This window comes from Vulpes lagopus, chromosome 11 (assembly GCF_018345385.1).
Source record: "Vulpes lagopus strain Blue_001 chromosome 11, ASM1834538v1, whole genome shotgun sequence".
NCBI lineage: Eukaryota > Metazoa > Chordata > Mammalia > Carnivora > Canidae > Vulpes > Vulpes lagopus.
The window spans coordinates 10,416,024-10,431,763 of NC_054834.1; the positions used below are offsets into that span (position 1 = coordinate 10,416,024).

General features: G+C 42.1%; 1 protein-coding gene across 2 annotated transcripts in view; it reads right to left on the reverse strand.

Annotated features, from left to right (window-relative positions):
* POU6F2 (POU class 6 homeobox 2) overlaps positions 1–15,740 on the reverse strand; it is a 474,961-nt gene that overhangs the window by 247,644 nt on the left and 211,577 nt on the right. For both annotated transcript variants that reach the window (XM_041722284.1, XM_041722285.1), the window contains 2 exons: positions 8,592–8,683; positions 5,294–5,522 (listed from right to left, as the gene is read on the reverse strand). In XM_041722284.1, coding sequence (XP_041578218.1) covers positions 5,294–5,522; positions 8,592–8,683 — 321 coding nt within the window. The remainder of the gene's footprint in view (positions 1–5,293; positions 5,523–8,591; positions 8,684–15,740) is intronic.

The window sequence follows — 15,740 nt, forward strand, 5'->3', positions numbered from 1 at the left end:
TGATATAAATCTCCTACGTAGCACATTTATATTCTCCATTTATGTGGCCCACAGCGATTAGTGGGTTATCTCTCAGCCTGGGCAATGAGAACGAGTCACTCACTTGAATCATCCATCCTATACATAGACCCACCTCTGCTGTCCCATTACCCCCTTTGCTGCTTGTTGTCACTTGTTTTGAGGCTCTATTTGTCTATATGGTCTACCTAAATCTAAAGAAAGCAAAAAACACAAACCATTTGCGTGAGTTCCATAGTGGGGACTCCATTTTGCCACATTAAATAACAATCTAGTTCCCACACTAGGACAAATGCAAATTATATTTTTCATAGAAGCTATCTGTGTTTTGAAATAATATATAAATGGAAGACAGACTTTTAAAGGAGTTTATAAAGTATGTGACAGAGCACCCTTAGTCATTTTCCTTCTTTGAGCTTCAGGGTCATTGTTAGTCTCATCTCACAGATGTGGGTTTGCTGACAGCCACCTGAGACCGAATCTCTATGAGCATGGGACAGATAAGGGACACAGGAATGGAAGGACCCAGAAGAGTGATGGTGGAAGGTGCTTGGAAGGGGGCAGGGGTTCTCCAAGCTAAGAGTGGAGAGAATGCAAAACTGTAGATCAAGTAGGGACATGGAGTGTTGAGGAGTCATTTCTAGGTCTTATCTGAGTTAAGAGCACTTCTGGGCTTGAATCCCAGCCAGAACTTCCACAGACTTCCCCTAAAATATTCAGAACCTAGACCCCACCCTTGGCATCTCTGAGTTCTGAGTTTGTCTCCATCTCTGTCCATGCCCATAGGAGGGCCTGCTGGTCTGTATAGTGGACAGGCCAGTACACAGCCTGCCTCCCCTGGCACCCCTTTTACTGATGAAGGAGGCCCTAGTGTGTCTCTTAAGTATGTTGTGCATGTTCCATCCCATGTCATCCTGGCTCCCCCCTCCATCCACAGTATAGCTGACTGGACAGGAATGCATACTTCTGCATGGGGCAATCAATCTCTAGTCTGGCCACTGATCTACAAGGTAACCCAGAATGCAAAATCTCAGCCCCTCAGGAATTGGAATTTTGGAGAGTTTGAGTTTTTGACAGATATGGGGATGGGGATAAAAATAGAGATGGTAGAGTCAGAGATAGCAGTGGAACGTTCCTAAGAGGTACATGAGTTGGGAAGATGCCTGTACTCCAAGGAGACAGAAAAGAATGTGAGTGAACTGCAATTAGGGGCTAGCCAAAAGTCAACCAACACAGTAGAGAAGAGTCCCAAGGATGAACAGGGGAAGAGAGGAGACAGGTTAGAAGTGGGGGCACGTGCCTTTCTGCTCAGAGGGGAGAATGATACAGCCCACAGCTTGGTGGTTCACTGGAGTCTCTAATCCCTAAACCTCATTTCCAGGGCCCCTGAGGCTAGGCCATCGGGTGTTCCTGGGATGCTGCAAGATTTCTAACTCCTTAGTGCTGGTTGTTTCCTTACAAGAAGACACCCTCATTGATGACAGTGGAGCACTCTCTTTCCTGCATGGAAGGATCCGAGAAGAAAGGGAAAACAATCCCCAGGCTATGCAAATGGGTTTTCTGCAGGACAACATGGTCTCTTTTTCATCAATTTGAAGCTTTTGCTGGAAATCTCAGAGCAAAGGCTTTAATAGTGCTTCCATTGTGCAAGAGAATGCCTCTTGGTCTTGGGGATGTGAATGCCCTATCAGAAACAATAAGTTAATTCTCAAATAAGTTATTCCTTTCAGTTATTATTCTCATTAGAGACCTGGTTTGGGAAGTTAGAGCAGGAAAATTAACAAGGACACTTACCACAGTCACATGGCTCCCCATCCCCCAAGGATGCTCAGAGTTTGGGGAGGCTGCTGGAGATAGTAGGGGAGCTGCCAAATGAATTTTGGAAAAGCTCTCTAGACCAGCCTTTTTAAAATTTTAGTGTACATAGGAATCTCCTGGGAATATTTTAGGAATGCAGGTTCTGTTCAGTATGGCTGGAGTGGGGCCTGAGAGTTTGCATTTCTAACTAGCTCCTATGTGAGCTGATGCTGCTGGTCCAGGAAGGATGCTCAGAGGAGGACACAGTGATAAGACCCCTGCTGCCTGAATGGAGAAAAGCCACTCAGTGTAACACCATGTCATTAGTGCTCATTAAAATACATGCATGAATCATGGCCTCTGAGGGCCTGAGAGTAATTCCATGTCACTTGATAGTGAACATAAGTGAACCAGCTCTTAATCCCTTTAGTAAAGAAGATGCTGGAAAACTTATCTCTGAATTCCAAACCATTAAGAAACTGATGTCAGTATTTTTCTTTCTTAGCAAATTTGTAGCTTCTGAGCTAGAAGAATGACAGGCTGAAGGGCTGGGCAGGAAGGCTGGAGGAGAGTCAGAGATAATTCCAGCTGGCAGACTTATTTCATGAATACACCTTAATGTTTCACAATGAGGAAAGGGGGAACCATCCAAAGCTAAGCACATCATATGGAAACAGGTTCCACTTCAGACCAGGGGTTTAATACTTAAATCCTTCTCCCTCACACTGACGGATCACATCTGTTTTATAAAACCAACCAAGACAGTGTGGTATCTGTTAGTGTTGGGCAGACTTACTGGTAGTTTCAAAAGACTCTTAAAAGCCTTGGAAGTTACTATTCTAGGGTGGGCTGGCGGGGTGTGTGTGGAACATTCTACCCCATTGACTACACAAATACTCCTTCTGGGGTATTGTAGCCCATGTACAAGATTGCCACCCTCAAAAGAGGATGAGACTGGATTATGTCTAGGATCGGCTAAGTTTTTAAGTATACCAGGACCCGTGCAGATGACTGTCTGCCTGCCAGACAACCACCCACCATCCCTAGAGTCCCATCACCTTCTGGGATATAACCTGAAAAGCCATACAAGCCATAGACACTGCCTACGGATTGTTGAGGGCTGCAGTAGGTTCCCTAAAGGTGGTGAGATCATCCTTGAGTCAGATGCTGACTGACAAGGTGACCAACTGGCATTGCCCTTCAGGCAGTAGACACTCATCTTGGGCACTGTGGAGATTCGAGACATTTGCCTGATCATCATTGTTACTGTCCCTGGACATCTGACAGGGTGACTAACTACTTTTAGTTTGCCTGGGACTTTCTGGTTCCAACCATGAAAGCCACATGTCCCCAGAAAACCCCCAGTCACTAGCAAAGCAAGACGGTTGGTTACTTCTTAAACTAGGGAGGTCTGGGTAATAAAGAAATCATGTGGGAAGATATGAAAGGAAGAGAAAAGCCCAAGGGAACTGCAGGGGAACTTTCCTGGATCTTAACAGTGACTCAGGAACTGGGATTCATTCACAAAGTTATTGAAGAAAAAAATTGTTGGAGGAAGAATGAGACTTATGAGGAAGGTTTTCTTATAACAGGCTGACTTGCAACCAGGAGTGTTTTATTTTAAGGACCTCATCACCTGCCCTCCAATATCACCAAGATGACAAAGGGAGACATGCTCCTTATGTTGGTGTAGTAGACAGTGCTTGACCATCAACTCTAATCAATACACTTCTGAAGATGAAGCCATTAAGAAAATCATGTAAGAAGCACCAAGAGATAAAAAGAGTCAACACCTTTATTGAACCTACTTACTCAGGATACAAATCTTAGGATTTATTTTCTGAAACCAAAGGTGCCAAAAAGAACCAAATTCCCAACCATAAACTAATCCAAAATTTGATACTTAGAGAAAATTTGATGGAAGTCCACATTCCTCATTGGTTCACAGTCACTAATTTTGAGCCATTAAAATAACCTGGGACTAAAATCCTTAAAATACCAAACCATAATAAAGATACGACAAGCCTGATTTTTTGGACTCTGACTTTGGCATCTATTTTAGCTGAGCAAGATTAATTCATGACCTAGGAACTTTGTGAGCTTATGTTTATTTATAATATTCAATATTCCCATAAGCGCAAATGTTGCAAATGGAAGGTTGCATTTTGATAATGCCCATTTCTTCATTAAGATTTCATCATCCACCTACATTAGAAAGCCTCTCCTTACACTTTGTTGCTTCTGCTTTCACCTTGTTTATTCCTGCCTTATTTGCTTAATCTTGAGATCCTGACTCCCAGGCACTCTCAAATTTGAAACAAGTAAAGTTTGTGCATTAGTGTGTCCTGGGCATGCATAATTTATGAATGGCAGGTTTCTTGGCACAATTTAATGGTATGAGAGAGACTTTGTTTTAAACATTAAAGGGAAAGTCAGGAAGTGGCAACACTAGGTGGGATATTAGGACATATGGTGTGTAAAAAGTTTCGGTCAAGAGTTAATCAGTTCTTACATGGTCTACTTCTTAATCTATGGGCTGATGCTCTGGCCATAAGTAGCCCTGACATTTGACCACATTTGACCATTTGACAGAAAGTACTTTAAATTGTTCCTTCTGATAACTTAATCAAACTCTAATTAAAAAATAAAAATTCTTTCTAATTGCTAACATTCATATCAATGGGGAAAACAAACACCTTTGAGCAGATCACAACAAATTCATTTTCTCTTTGTTGGCCATCTTAATTGTATAATATTCAGGCCATTTTTAACCATAAAATTATTCCTTTGGCAGAGTCTTTTGTAAATCATTTTATCAAATAGTGTTAGCAAATCTTTCATAGAAAAGTGAAAACCTTTGTAGTACTGAAAGAACTCTTTCCAGCATAAAATGTGTCCAGCTCTTGTTATAGGTCCATGTAATTATAAAGGCTCAATATATGAGTCTGTTTTTCTCATTACACAGAATGATCTCAAATAATACAATTTCTGTTTAATAATTATAACTAAAAATGCCTAATAAGAACACAATAACCAAAATAAGACTTCCAAATGCCATCTTGTATTGGAGATGATCCAACCACTTCCCACACAAACAAAGCATGTATAACCTTTCTTTGCAGATGGCTAAACTGAAAAACTCATGGGATCATAACTCATATCCTTAAATAAAACACAATAATTTTACTTCCAGGTTTTTGATGAGAAAAACTAAGCAATGATTGCTCACGAGTGCCTCCAGAAGACCTGAATGGTCTCAAATCAATGCTAGGAAACAAGAACTGATAAAGTCCATGGCTTGAGTGAGCCTGGGATTCACAGACAACTTGAAACTTTGCTACCTACACAAGCCTTCCATCTCTTTGATAGTGGGAGCTGCTCAATACCACATTCACCAATGGGGGCATCTGAGCACTTCAGAGAACACTGGCCAGGGGATAGAGCCCTTTGTGGCACATGGAGACAATGGGTTGGTTACCTTGTAGATTTTGCAATGGTAGAGTCATAATGCCTCCAGCTGCAGCTGCTGCTACCAGCCCTTGGATGTTGGTGAGATTCGCGGTAGGCAGTGTGAGGACCAGTCCTTGTTGTCCTCCTAGCTGTCCAGCCATGTTGAAGGGGATCAGGATGGGCTGGTTGAGGGCCGGTGTGCCCCCCGGCATCACGCCAGCGACAGCGGAGGCCAACTGTTGTGCTGTCAGAAGTGGCTACAAGGAAACAGATAATCCCAGCTCACTTTCCAGTGGAACCAAGACATGGCCTTTCAGAGCATTTTCTTCTAGGGCCCTAGGTCTTCTAGCAGGGTCAGAAGTTTCCTGAACAAGTAGCAAATAAACATGCTCTATTCCAGAATGAACCAGTAGAAAAAAAATGGAAATCCCATTTCATTTACATCTTTGGAAAATTTCATTTGCTTTGGGTTTCTTTTGAGGAGCTCAAATACCTTTAAAAGTAATACCCTTACACTTATGTTATTCTTCCAATGAATTTCCGTTTGATCTTAACCTTACATATTTGAAATTCTTTGCTAATTTGTTCTGTGCTGTTCCAGAAAGAACTCATTGGCATCAGAGGATGGGGGGGGGGGGTGATCCAAGTAGCAGTAAAATAATGTTTTTATTTATTAACTTAGCAAAAATAAAGTAAAAGGTTTACAGCATGCTGGTAGGTCTCTAGTGACATCGTTATGTGGATTCAGGATGTATACACAATCATGAAGTCTTTTGGAAGGCAATTTGGAAATCTATATCAAGAGCTGCAGAAATATTCAACCCCTTTTGACTCAGAATATACTCCTGGGATATAGCCTGAAGATATCATTCAAAAAGACAAAAGATAAATACATGAAAATATGCATTACATGTAAAAATATATAAATGTTGAAAAATATTTTGTTATAGTATTAAACCCAACAAGATATTATGCAGTCTTTAAGGTGGATCATTATTTTGACACTTCTTTAGAAAAATAGGAAATGTTTACAATATGAGAATACATGAAATAGACTGTATAATCATTAAGCAATGATAACAAAATCATTAAAATGGTGAAATTGTGTATGTATATTAAGAGTTCTGAAAAAAACTAGAGAAAACCAAAAATACTTGAGGTGGATAAGTCAGAAAGCCTTTTAATGCTGTCTCTTGCTATTTATTGTTCTTTGCTCAGTTCATGCAACGTTAGAAACACAGGTCTGTGTTCAATGTTTATCCAATAGCCATTGTTTGCGATAGAAAGGCAGCCTCATTGATGGTGTGCACTTTAGGCACTAGATATATATGAGCATGGATGTGGGCTCTTCACCAGGGTGACATAGGAGGGATTCCGGCCCTGACCGGGCCAAACCAAATGACTGGAAGGGTCATTGGTCTTACAGTTCTCAATCCAGGACTTGCATAGCACCCTTTTGGGAACCATGAGAGACATAATGCCATGTCCATTCTTTCTTCTTTTCAATACAAAACTCTTATTGAAGGGTTTCAACTTTTTTTTTCTAAGGAAGCATGATTCTAGAAAATAAAAGGTAATTAAATATAGGCACAATACGAAGCCCAGTAAATTCTAGCCAGGCACTATTCTTATATTGCTGTGTGTGTATTAAGGCAGTTGGCCTACCAATGAGATAGAGAGATTAGTAACTTCCCAAAGTCCTGTATCTGGTGGGTGTGGGGGGGTTCATGTTAAGGCAGGCTGTTCCAGAGCCCATGGTTCACCCCTTTCTCCCTATGCCCTCTTAATACACGGAACTGATTCAGAGAATTGGGCCTGCTCTATTTGAAGATGAGGGGAGGAGGGCTGAACTCACTCTTTGGCCGTTGCTCACAGTTCCTTTCAGGGAAGCCTCTGAACAAGTCTTGGGACACCCATGCAGCCTGGTTTTAGACCACTCAGAGTACACAGGCTTAGCTCCTAATGTATCTGTTAGACTCTACTAAATTCACACAACGTAATTGCCTCTCTTTTAGAAAAAATAATCAAGTTACATTAAAGCACAAAAAAACTATATTTTTTAGGAGTAAGTACAAAAGTGTAAACTGGTCCTCAACTCGCTGATGTTCTATCACTGTAGTGATATCGTGATAAGAGCGGAGGCAAATGGCTGATTCTCAGACCACACAGGTCACAGATCTGGGGGTTTGGGCATGTAGTATTTTTTAAAATTGAATTCTCAGGGTTAGAGCAGGGCATGCACTCTCTAGTTTGTCAGAGTGCCTACCACATCTCACTGTCTGGGTCTGTCATGCACTTATCTGAGGTGGAGGCATGAGTTTGTCACCCCTGGTATGTTCCCACACATCCACATGCACATGTACACACATGCAGACACACACAATGTCACAAGCATGAAATTAGAGAAGGCATAGCCGGAAGATGCCAGTTTCTGAGATTTCCAGTAGAACCCTCTCTGGGCTTCCAGGGCCAAGCAGACCCCTCCCCACACTTTCTGTCCTTGAGGACCACAGCATCCATGCCCTGGGACAGACATTAGGACCTGAGACCACAGGGACACTGGAACAAAAGTGAAGGCCAACTCAAGCTCTAAACTTGAGTCTTGAATTGGTGAGCCCTCAAAGTGCTGAAAGTGATTCATTTGCAGGAAAAGCAATGAAGCAAAAGTGAGAGACAGGTTCACGTATCCACTTCTTTTCCCCAAAAAAGCAAGTGAGCTCCAAAAGCTTCCCACTAAATACCAGAGGTAAAACAACAGCAAAGAGCCCAACTCTTGTAATTGTGTTCTACATCTCCATATAACCACACCGGGCTGCAAAAAACAAATATTGGACTTTAAAAAATAATGAATGTATTTCTTTATTAATGCAAGAGCTGCATGTGATGTACAGTATTGTCAAACCCAATAAGCTGAACTTGCATTAAAATTGCATTAACTTTTTTATATTAAATCACATCTTGTATTTCAAAAATGGCTATAGTAAGGTTGAAATAACTTAATTTTCTTCATACTCCAGTCATTAAAGTTTTACTTTCTCGAAAACTGCATGGTAACCAAGGCACAATGGTAGTGGGTAAAAAAAAAAAAAAGTTTCCAAATGATTAAAACCAACATTTCCTTTAAAAAAAAAGGAGTTCTGCAAACATTTTTTTCCTTGATGATATTTAATAAATAATGCAGTCATACAGTTTCTCCTGCAAAAATTTATCACCATATTTGCTCTGTTGGAGTTGATTGGATTTAGCTCATTATTATTTATTTGGTTATTTATATGGTTAAAGCAGCTTAAATGCAGCCGAATGGAAAGCAGTTGAGAGATACTGACCTGCGGCCCAACCGGGAAAGGGGGGTGGGTCTGACTGGCCTGGTGTTGGTCAGGAGTGCCTGGGTCTGATAAAGCCGGGTTTCCTCTGGCCCCTGGAATTCAAAAGAGAAGTGCTCCCTTTAATATAAGATCCAGCCCAGGGAACTGCCCATGACCCCATTTTCCTGTGATGTCACATAACATTAAGGTACAGATGACACGCCGGAGTGCTTTATCAATAGCTCCAGTGCTCAAATCACTTGTCAACTGCATAAATTATGCTAATGCATATTCAGAATGGCCAGTCATTCTGGGACACGGAGGAGGCTGTGACGGGACAAATGACACCATCATCAGTCGCCCTAACAGGCTTGCATGATCCATCAGTTTGTGCGGTGTGTGCCAACGCGCTGCGCGGGTGGGAAGTCGCATCCTTTATGCACAGGCGGGCAACAGCTAATCTAATTTCCCAAAGCCTGAGAACGCATGATCTCAGACATGACCGAGTACATCTATATTACCCCTTCCTAGGGCTCCATACACAGGGCCGACACCAAATATTAGGAATGTGTTTTCCTAAAGACAGCCTTTTTCCATGTCACTGTACGTGATATCCTGGAAAGCATATGGATCTCCCAAAACATGTTTCTCTGGCGCCCCCTGAAACAGTGGGAATTCCCCACTCACACCGGGGAGCCCCACTGTGCTATGCGAGGAGCACAGCTTACTTCCTGTGCTGGAATCCCATCGGATGCCAAAGCACAAGAAGTGAAATCCCACCCAAACAGCAAGTCTTGCAAATCTTCTGAAACGGTGTAGTTTCTGTGTGTGTGCTTGCGTGCTTTGTTCCAGGACAGACTGGGGCAGGGAGCGTAGAGGCGGCAACCATAAACAGAGGAAGAGGTAAACATAAAAAATAAATAAATAGAGCCAGCTGCAGTTTTTGAGGGGTTTGACTCTGTAGCTTTTGTTTTCTTGGTGGTTGCAATCCAATTCCAAACCATCTTTAACGAGATCCTCTTTCCTGATGTTTGTCCTATGAATAGCAAGTGGAAGACAATTCAAACCCTGTTTACTGGCATGCCATGGACAACCAAGAAAAAAAAGATATGCTTCTGTCACGCTTATAAATTTTAAAGAAGGTATTATTGGCTCATTTAAAACACATTCTTCTATATATTCTCCAAAGGGACAGACTTATAAATAATGGAAATGTGGAAAAAATATTTCAGCACATTAAACTACAAATAAAATTGACTGCTACATATTATTCAATTGACTTCTATCTCCACTGCGATGTGTCAATCATAACAGCATTTTATAATAGGATTAAGCAATAAATGTGCAAAACCATTATGCAGAAATCTGAAAATCTGATTAATTTGTAATATTTTTTTGTGCAGAAAGTCAAGAATGGACATTGCTTGGGGAATACTTACAAGCATTCTATTGAAATTTCTAAATTGATTTGGAACAAACTAATAAAAACACAGACTTGCTGACATTTTATAAAGTGAATTCTGTCAAAATATGTTTGGCATTTTAATGATTGCTGTCATTTAATAACAAGGGTAAGATGACCCATCAAAAGATGCCAACAATTTCCTCATAATGTGCACAAGACCTTCCTTCTAAATTTTTTATATGCGATTTACTCATTATGCTTGAGTAGCAGAGCACTTTAAACAGTGCTACTAGGCAGGGTGAATCTCGTATTTTCTGTTCTTGTATCACCAAGTCCAATTTTGCCTTAAAATTCTCAGCAAGGCTTTGTGTGCTTTCACAGAGCAAAAACAGGTCTCAAAGTGATACTTTTGGTCGTTTAGGTATATTCACAAATAGCTAAGAATCCACTTTGGTTTAGTTTGTGAACACACTTTAAAATTTGGGGGTGGTGGCCCCATACTCATTGGGCACGGATCTTTACACCAGACTGTGAAGAGAGCCTTACAATACATAGGGAATGAGAAAATTCCTTCTATACAATTAAAACATAAATACATCTCAATTTCAAAAATTACTATGCTGTGCCAGGCCCTCCCACTTTGAATTTTTTTTTCATGTGAGCCAGGCCCCCTTTTTTGAGCTCGTTCTTAACACTATACCATTGTAAGGTTTAGGCCCTGTCCCACACAGGTACTGTGTCGACAGGATCGTGTTGTTTGTTGCCTGTAATTTACACAGATCACATTTGTTTACAATTTATTCTTTGTTGCTGGAGGCCCTCAGCAGCACATGGCAGCTTGTTTTGAGGCTGGTTATTCTCAAAAACCATGTTCGGTGCAGTACGGGGCAATTCCACACAATTTCACGTGTAAAATGAAGTCTTTCACAGGCTTTAGAGGAGATTATGTATGCTCTCCTGCCTGGATCAAAAAGTAATGTTTCTTCTTAATGCGCATCTCCATTTTCCCCAAACACATGTATCATGCTTAACCTTGTAGGACCATAAACTAATCTGTCTGGTCGGAAGGCAGCTCCCGAATCAGGGGCCTTCTCAGAGCCAGAGGGGGAAAGCCAGCAGTCAGAATGAATAAATGACGTCGGCTAAGGGTTTCCAAGAGATTTGGAGCAGCACGTAGCTGTGTGTTGGCAGAGACTTGGAGGTCACCTATTTCCATGGCCACGTGAAAACATAAACATAAACAGGCTGGGCGGCTTCCTCCTGACCAGGATCCTAGGAAACACGGTACCCCTTTGTAGATCAGGGTTGTCCAGAAAGCTCTCTGGGGCCTGTTCTGAGTGTCATAATCTGTACTTCTCAGGCAGCGCCCCGGAGCCTCTGTGGAGCCGGGACAGTGTCTGTTCCCCGCGCCCAGTCCCTGCGCGCTGGCAGGTCATTCAAACTGACCGAATCTTCACTCAATGGAAATAGGGATTTGGCTTTTCATTTGGGGTTGGAGGAATTTCCATAAGATGGGCATTGGCCTCCACTTGACTACTTACTATGGTTTCATACAAACCTTGGGAAACACCTTTAAATTATTAGCTTATTGGCAAATTCTACCTCGATTCCAAATTAGGCACTAAAGGCAGTTTGTTGTCCAGGTTAAAAGCAAGGGCTCTTTTACATTGCGAACCCTGCCTGGGTCTCAGTTTATGCCACTTAACTACGTGTGTGAACTTGGACTTGCTTTCCAACTCCTTTATGCATCAGGTTAGTCTCTTAAAAGTTCGAGATGATAACAGTGCCTCTCTCCATAGGGTTGCTGTTGTACGGATTCCATGAGCACATATATTTATAAATTTCGCAGGCCGGAGCCTGATTGCGCTAATTCTGTTGATTGCTATTACTTAATAAGATTCCATGTATTTTTAATATATTTAATGTTATCTGATTTGCCCATGACACTCACCTGCCCCAAGTCCACTCAATACATACTCCTGTCCCTCTCTCTGAGTGCGGTCCATGTTCCCTCCCATGCCACCCTAACTGTGTATTCTGTGTCATTTGACAAATGTATGGAACTGATCTGTAAGAGCCTACAAATCTATAGGTTTGCATGTATAATGCTTCTTTTAGTCCATGGTAATGTGACCAGGAAATACGACAAAATGATATTTGCAAACAGCTTCAAAATTCTCATCCACCAGGGCTTAGACCAGTAGTTCCTACTCAGATCTGAGAATCAGAACCGTTCGTGGAGCTTCTGGAACACAGAGGTTCATGTCGCTCACGAGGCTACTGACGGGACAGCTCAGGAGTGGCAGTGGCTCACGAATGTTCTATAAAACCCACTGGGGGTTGAGGATGACGCAGGGGCAGCGGTGGGGTAGCTGGCACCCACACAACTTTGGATCTCCTTTGCGCTGGGAAACCACACATGATTCATTCTGTGAATGGCAGACGAGGTACCAGCTGGCACTGTCCCCTTGCCTTCCAAGTGCCTTCACCTGCAGCGTCCTTCCCTCTTAGGCTGGTTGACTTCTAGCTTGGTGACGCCAAGAACCATCTCAGATGCATCAAATGTGTAATTAGGATTTGTTCACAGGTCACTCAAGGAGTGTGAAAACGGATTTTAAAGGGATTATAATATAAAATTTTAAATAGCTATATAATAGGAGTCAATTCTCTGTAGATACAAGGACCTCCTAGTGTAAGCCTGATAAGGAAAGGACAGGTCATAAAAGGTGAGACCCTGAAAGACTGAGCAGGAGTTATGCTCAGACGCAATTTCTTTTTAATTGCTGAAATGCCGGCTTGTCAGAGCTCTGGTTCATTCCACACCATCTTTCCTGTGATGATCTCACATTTGAAACCTGCAAAGCTGCCTGCAGACCCCTCTGCTCCAGAAGGATCAGACTATCTGCAGAACAGAGGGGGCAGGGCCCACAGACCCTGTTCTCACCCTCTGGTGCCTCCCTCAAGGCATAGCCTTGAAAGTTCCACCCTCCCACCTGCTCAAGGTGGGAGCTCCTGAACAACCACCGCTGTGTTCCTTATATCAGGTTCACTTTCTCTTGCAAATTCTTCTTCTCATTCTCATTCTTCTTCTTCTTCTCTTCCTCCTCCATCCCTCCTCTTCCACCCTTCCTCCTCTTCCTCTTCTTCGTACAATGTGTTTTCATTAACTAAGGCAAATCAAAACTTGACACCACCCAGTTCCTCTACAAGTAAAAAAGGTATGCAACCTAGTAGTGTACTAAATGCTCCCAGCCCCACCCGCCCATCCCCCAGCCCTTTTGGGACCTTTCTAAATAAGACATTTTAAGAAACAAATATAACATATTTAATCTTGAGAGAGTATACTCCTCTCTGGAGCCTTATCCCATTCCCTTTGCGGAAGAGGATATGAGGCCAGAATAGACTGAGAAGGAACCAGAATCGCAAATATGAATTGTTCATTCAGAATAAACCAACTCCACTTTCTCCCACGTGCTGAGCATCCCTCCCACGTTCAGAGCATAAGGTTCCCTTGTTAGTGACCAATGCATTTTTAACAAGCGGGTCTCTTTAGAGATAGAATTTGGGTTTCTGTCCTCTATGCTTTGGCACAGACATAATCACATGAAGGTCACAGGGATCTTTCAGCTTCTTCTGGTATTTGGAACTTTCTTACCCACTACTGGCAGTTTTCACCAGCCTGTGGGGTGGTGCAAAGATTTCTTGCTTCTAAAGATGGACAGTTGAATGCATTATTATTTCATGTTGGGTATGCAAAACCAGCCAAGCAGAGCAGAGGCCCCTCTAAATTATACTTTCCTTTCTTTCAATTTCTTCAACATTACTAAATGCCAAGAAGGGAGTGGATGTGTCTATAAAAATCTTTTTTGGCCACTTCCACTGTTTGCCACTGCTTTTGCCAGTTGGGATTTCTTTAGGATACTGGCCACACATGTATTTATGTATAGAACACTACCCTGACTCTTGGTGGAATTGGAGACTCTGGAGTAATAAGCTACACTTGAAAATTAAATGTTCATTCATTCACATAAGAGTTTGTGTGTTTTTGCAAACCCTGTCGATAAGCAGTAGTGACTTCACTCATTGAAGCCTGGAGAACAGAGTTCTGACGAAATTCATGTGAAAAATGACTTTCTTTATTCTCCTAGCAGGTGACTTCCCCGGCCTTTAGTGGAGGGAAATCCAGTTCTCTCTGAGGAAGGGATGTAGGTGCTCAGTTGTCTTCAATACTGATATTTATTTACAGGCTACACATATGTATGAAAAGTCAAAGGGAGATTTGAGATATCTAGATAAAATATAACAAGATATCCTGATTTGGACTCAATTATCTGAAGATGTTTTTGTAATATCTACCAGAATTATTCAAAAGTTGTTTCTGTTCTACATGTAGACTGTCTATGTATACTGTAGAATAAAGACATTTTTTCCTTTCTCAGAATTTACTGAATCTCTTTCAGGTCTTCCTGCAACAATTTTTTTTTAACCATTTGTTTTCACATCCACCTAATAAGAGCAGAGCTGAACTCTTGTGATAACTAGGCCAGTAAAGGACTCCACTCCTGTAAATGCTTCCTCCCAGAAAAGAGATGAAAAAAAAAAAAAAGAGTCACCAAATACACGTAAGCAAAATTCCATGACATACTATTGGCATATAGAGAGCTTTGTGGTATGGATTATTCCTTGAGTACTGCTATATCCACAAAAATATAAGTTCTTCTGGGGCAAAGATTCTTTCTAACTCAACTTTGCATCTCCTGAAAGCCAGCTCTTTAGCATGTACTGTATGTACATACATATATATGCATGTATGTGTAGGTACGAAAATATGCATGAATGTTGGTGTTTATGTGTGTCGCAGTGAGTTGGTATTTTTAAAATGATGGAGATATGTATCAAAGTGAACTGAAACCATTTAGACACAGATTTTAAACCACCTGAAAATGGTTCACCTAATTTTTAAGTCAACACTGTTTTCAACTGAAAGATGAACTCTTTGCTCTCAACTGATTGATAGGACTCTGGTACAGCCCATGGACAACAAGGTCAAGTATACCCCATGCTTCCATGCCTATCTATGGAGCCTCCTCCTTTCATGCATCATCCATGCTTAACCCTACACCAGGGCCTGCTACAAAATTTGTGGGGCTCAGTGCAAAATAAAAATGCAGGTTCCTGGCATGAGACTAGGAAGTCAATATCCTCTTTCCCAAGGCTGCTGTTCTAATCCGTGGCATGTGGGTGGACCCACCAGATTGCAACCTCCTTCCTGGGATGAGCAAAACCCCTGGATCAGGGGTAGGTGGGAAGCCTCCACTGAGTTGTACACTGAGCATATGACCCTCTCCGCCCCTGACCCAGCTCCCCCCCAGGAAAGGCAGAAAGAACTGAGCAATGGCCATGGTCGGCTTCCAGGGTTCTTGGAATGCCAGGGGCAAGGAGCAGGTCCTGGGGAGGTGAAGAGGCAGTGGCTGGACTGCCCAAGGTCTAAGCCCCCATCCACTCATATGCTTTTGTTCTCCCATCAGACTTTACTTAGAAGACACAATTTCAAAGGTGAATTATTAAAAGTTGCAAGACAGTGGCCTCAGAGCACTTGTCTCCACTTCAGGGAGACCTGTGTGCCTACACTGGCTGCCAGGTCCTGCTCACTGTCAGCTCCCGTTGAAAATTTTGGGATCACTAGTTTTCTCTCAAGGGACTTCCCAACAAAGGGTCCTCAAATTTTGAAAGTTGCACCTAAAGCTACACCGGGAAGCCATTTT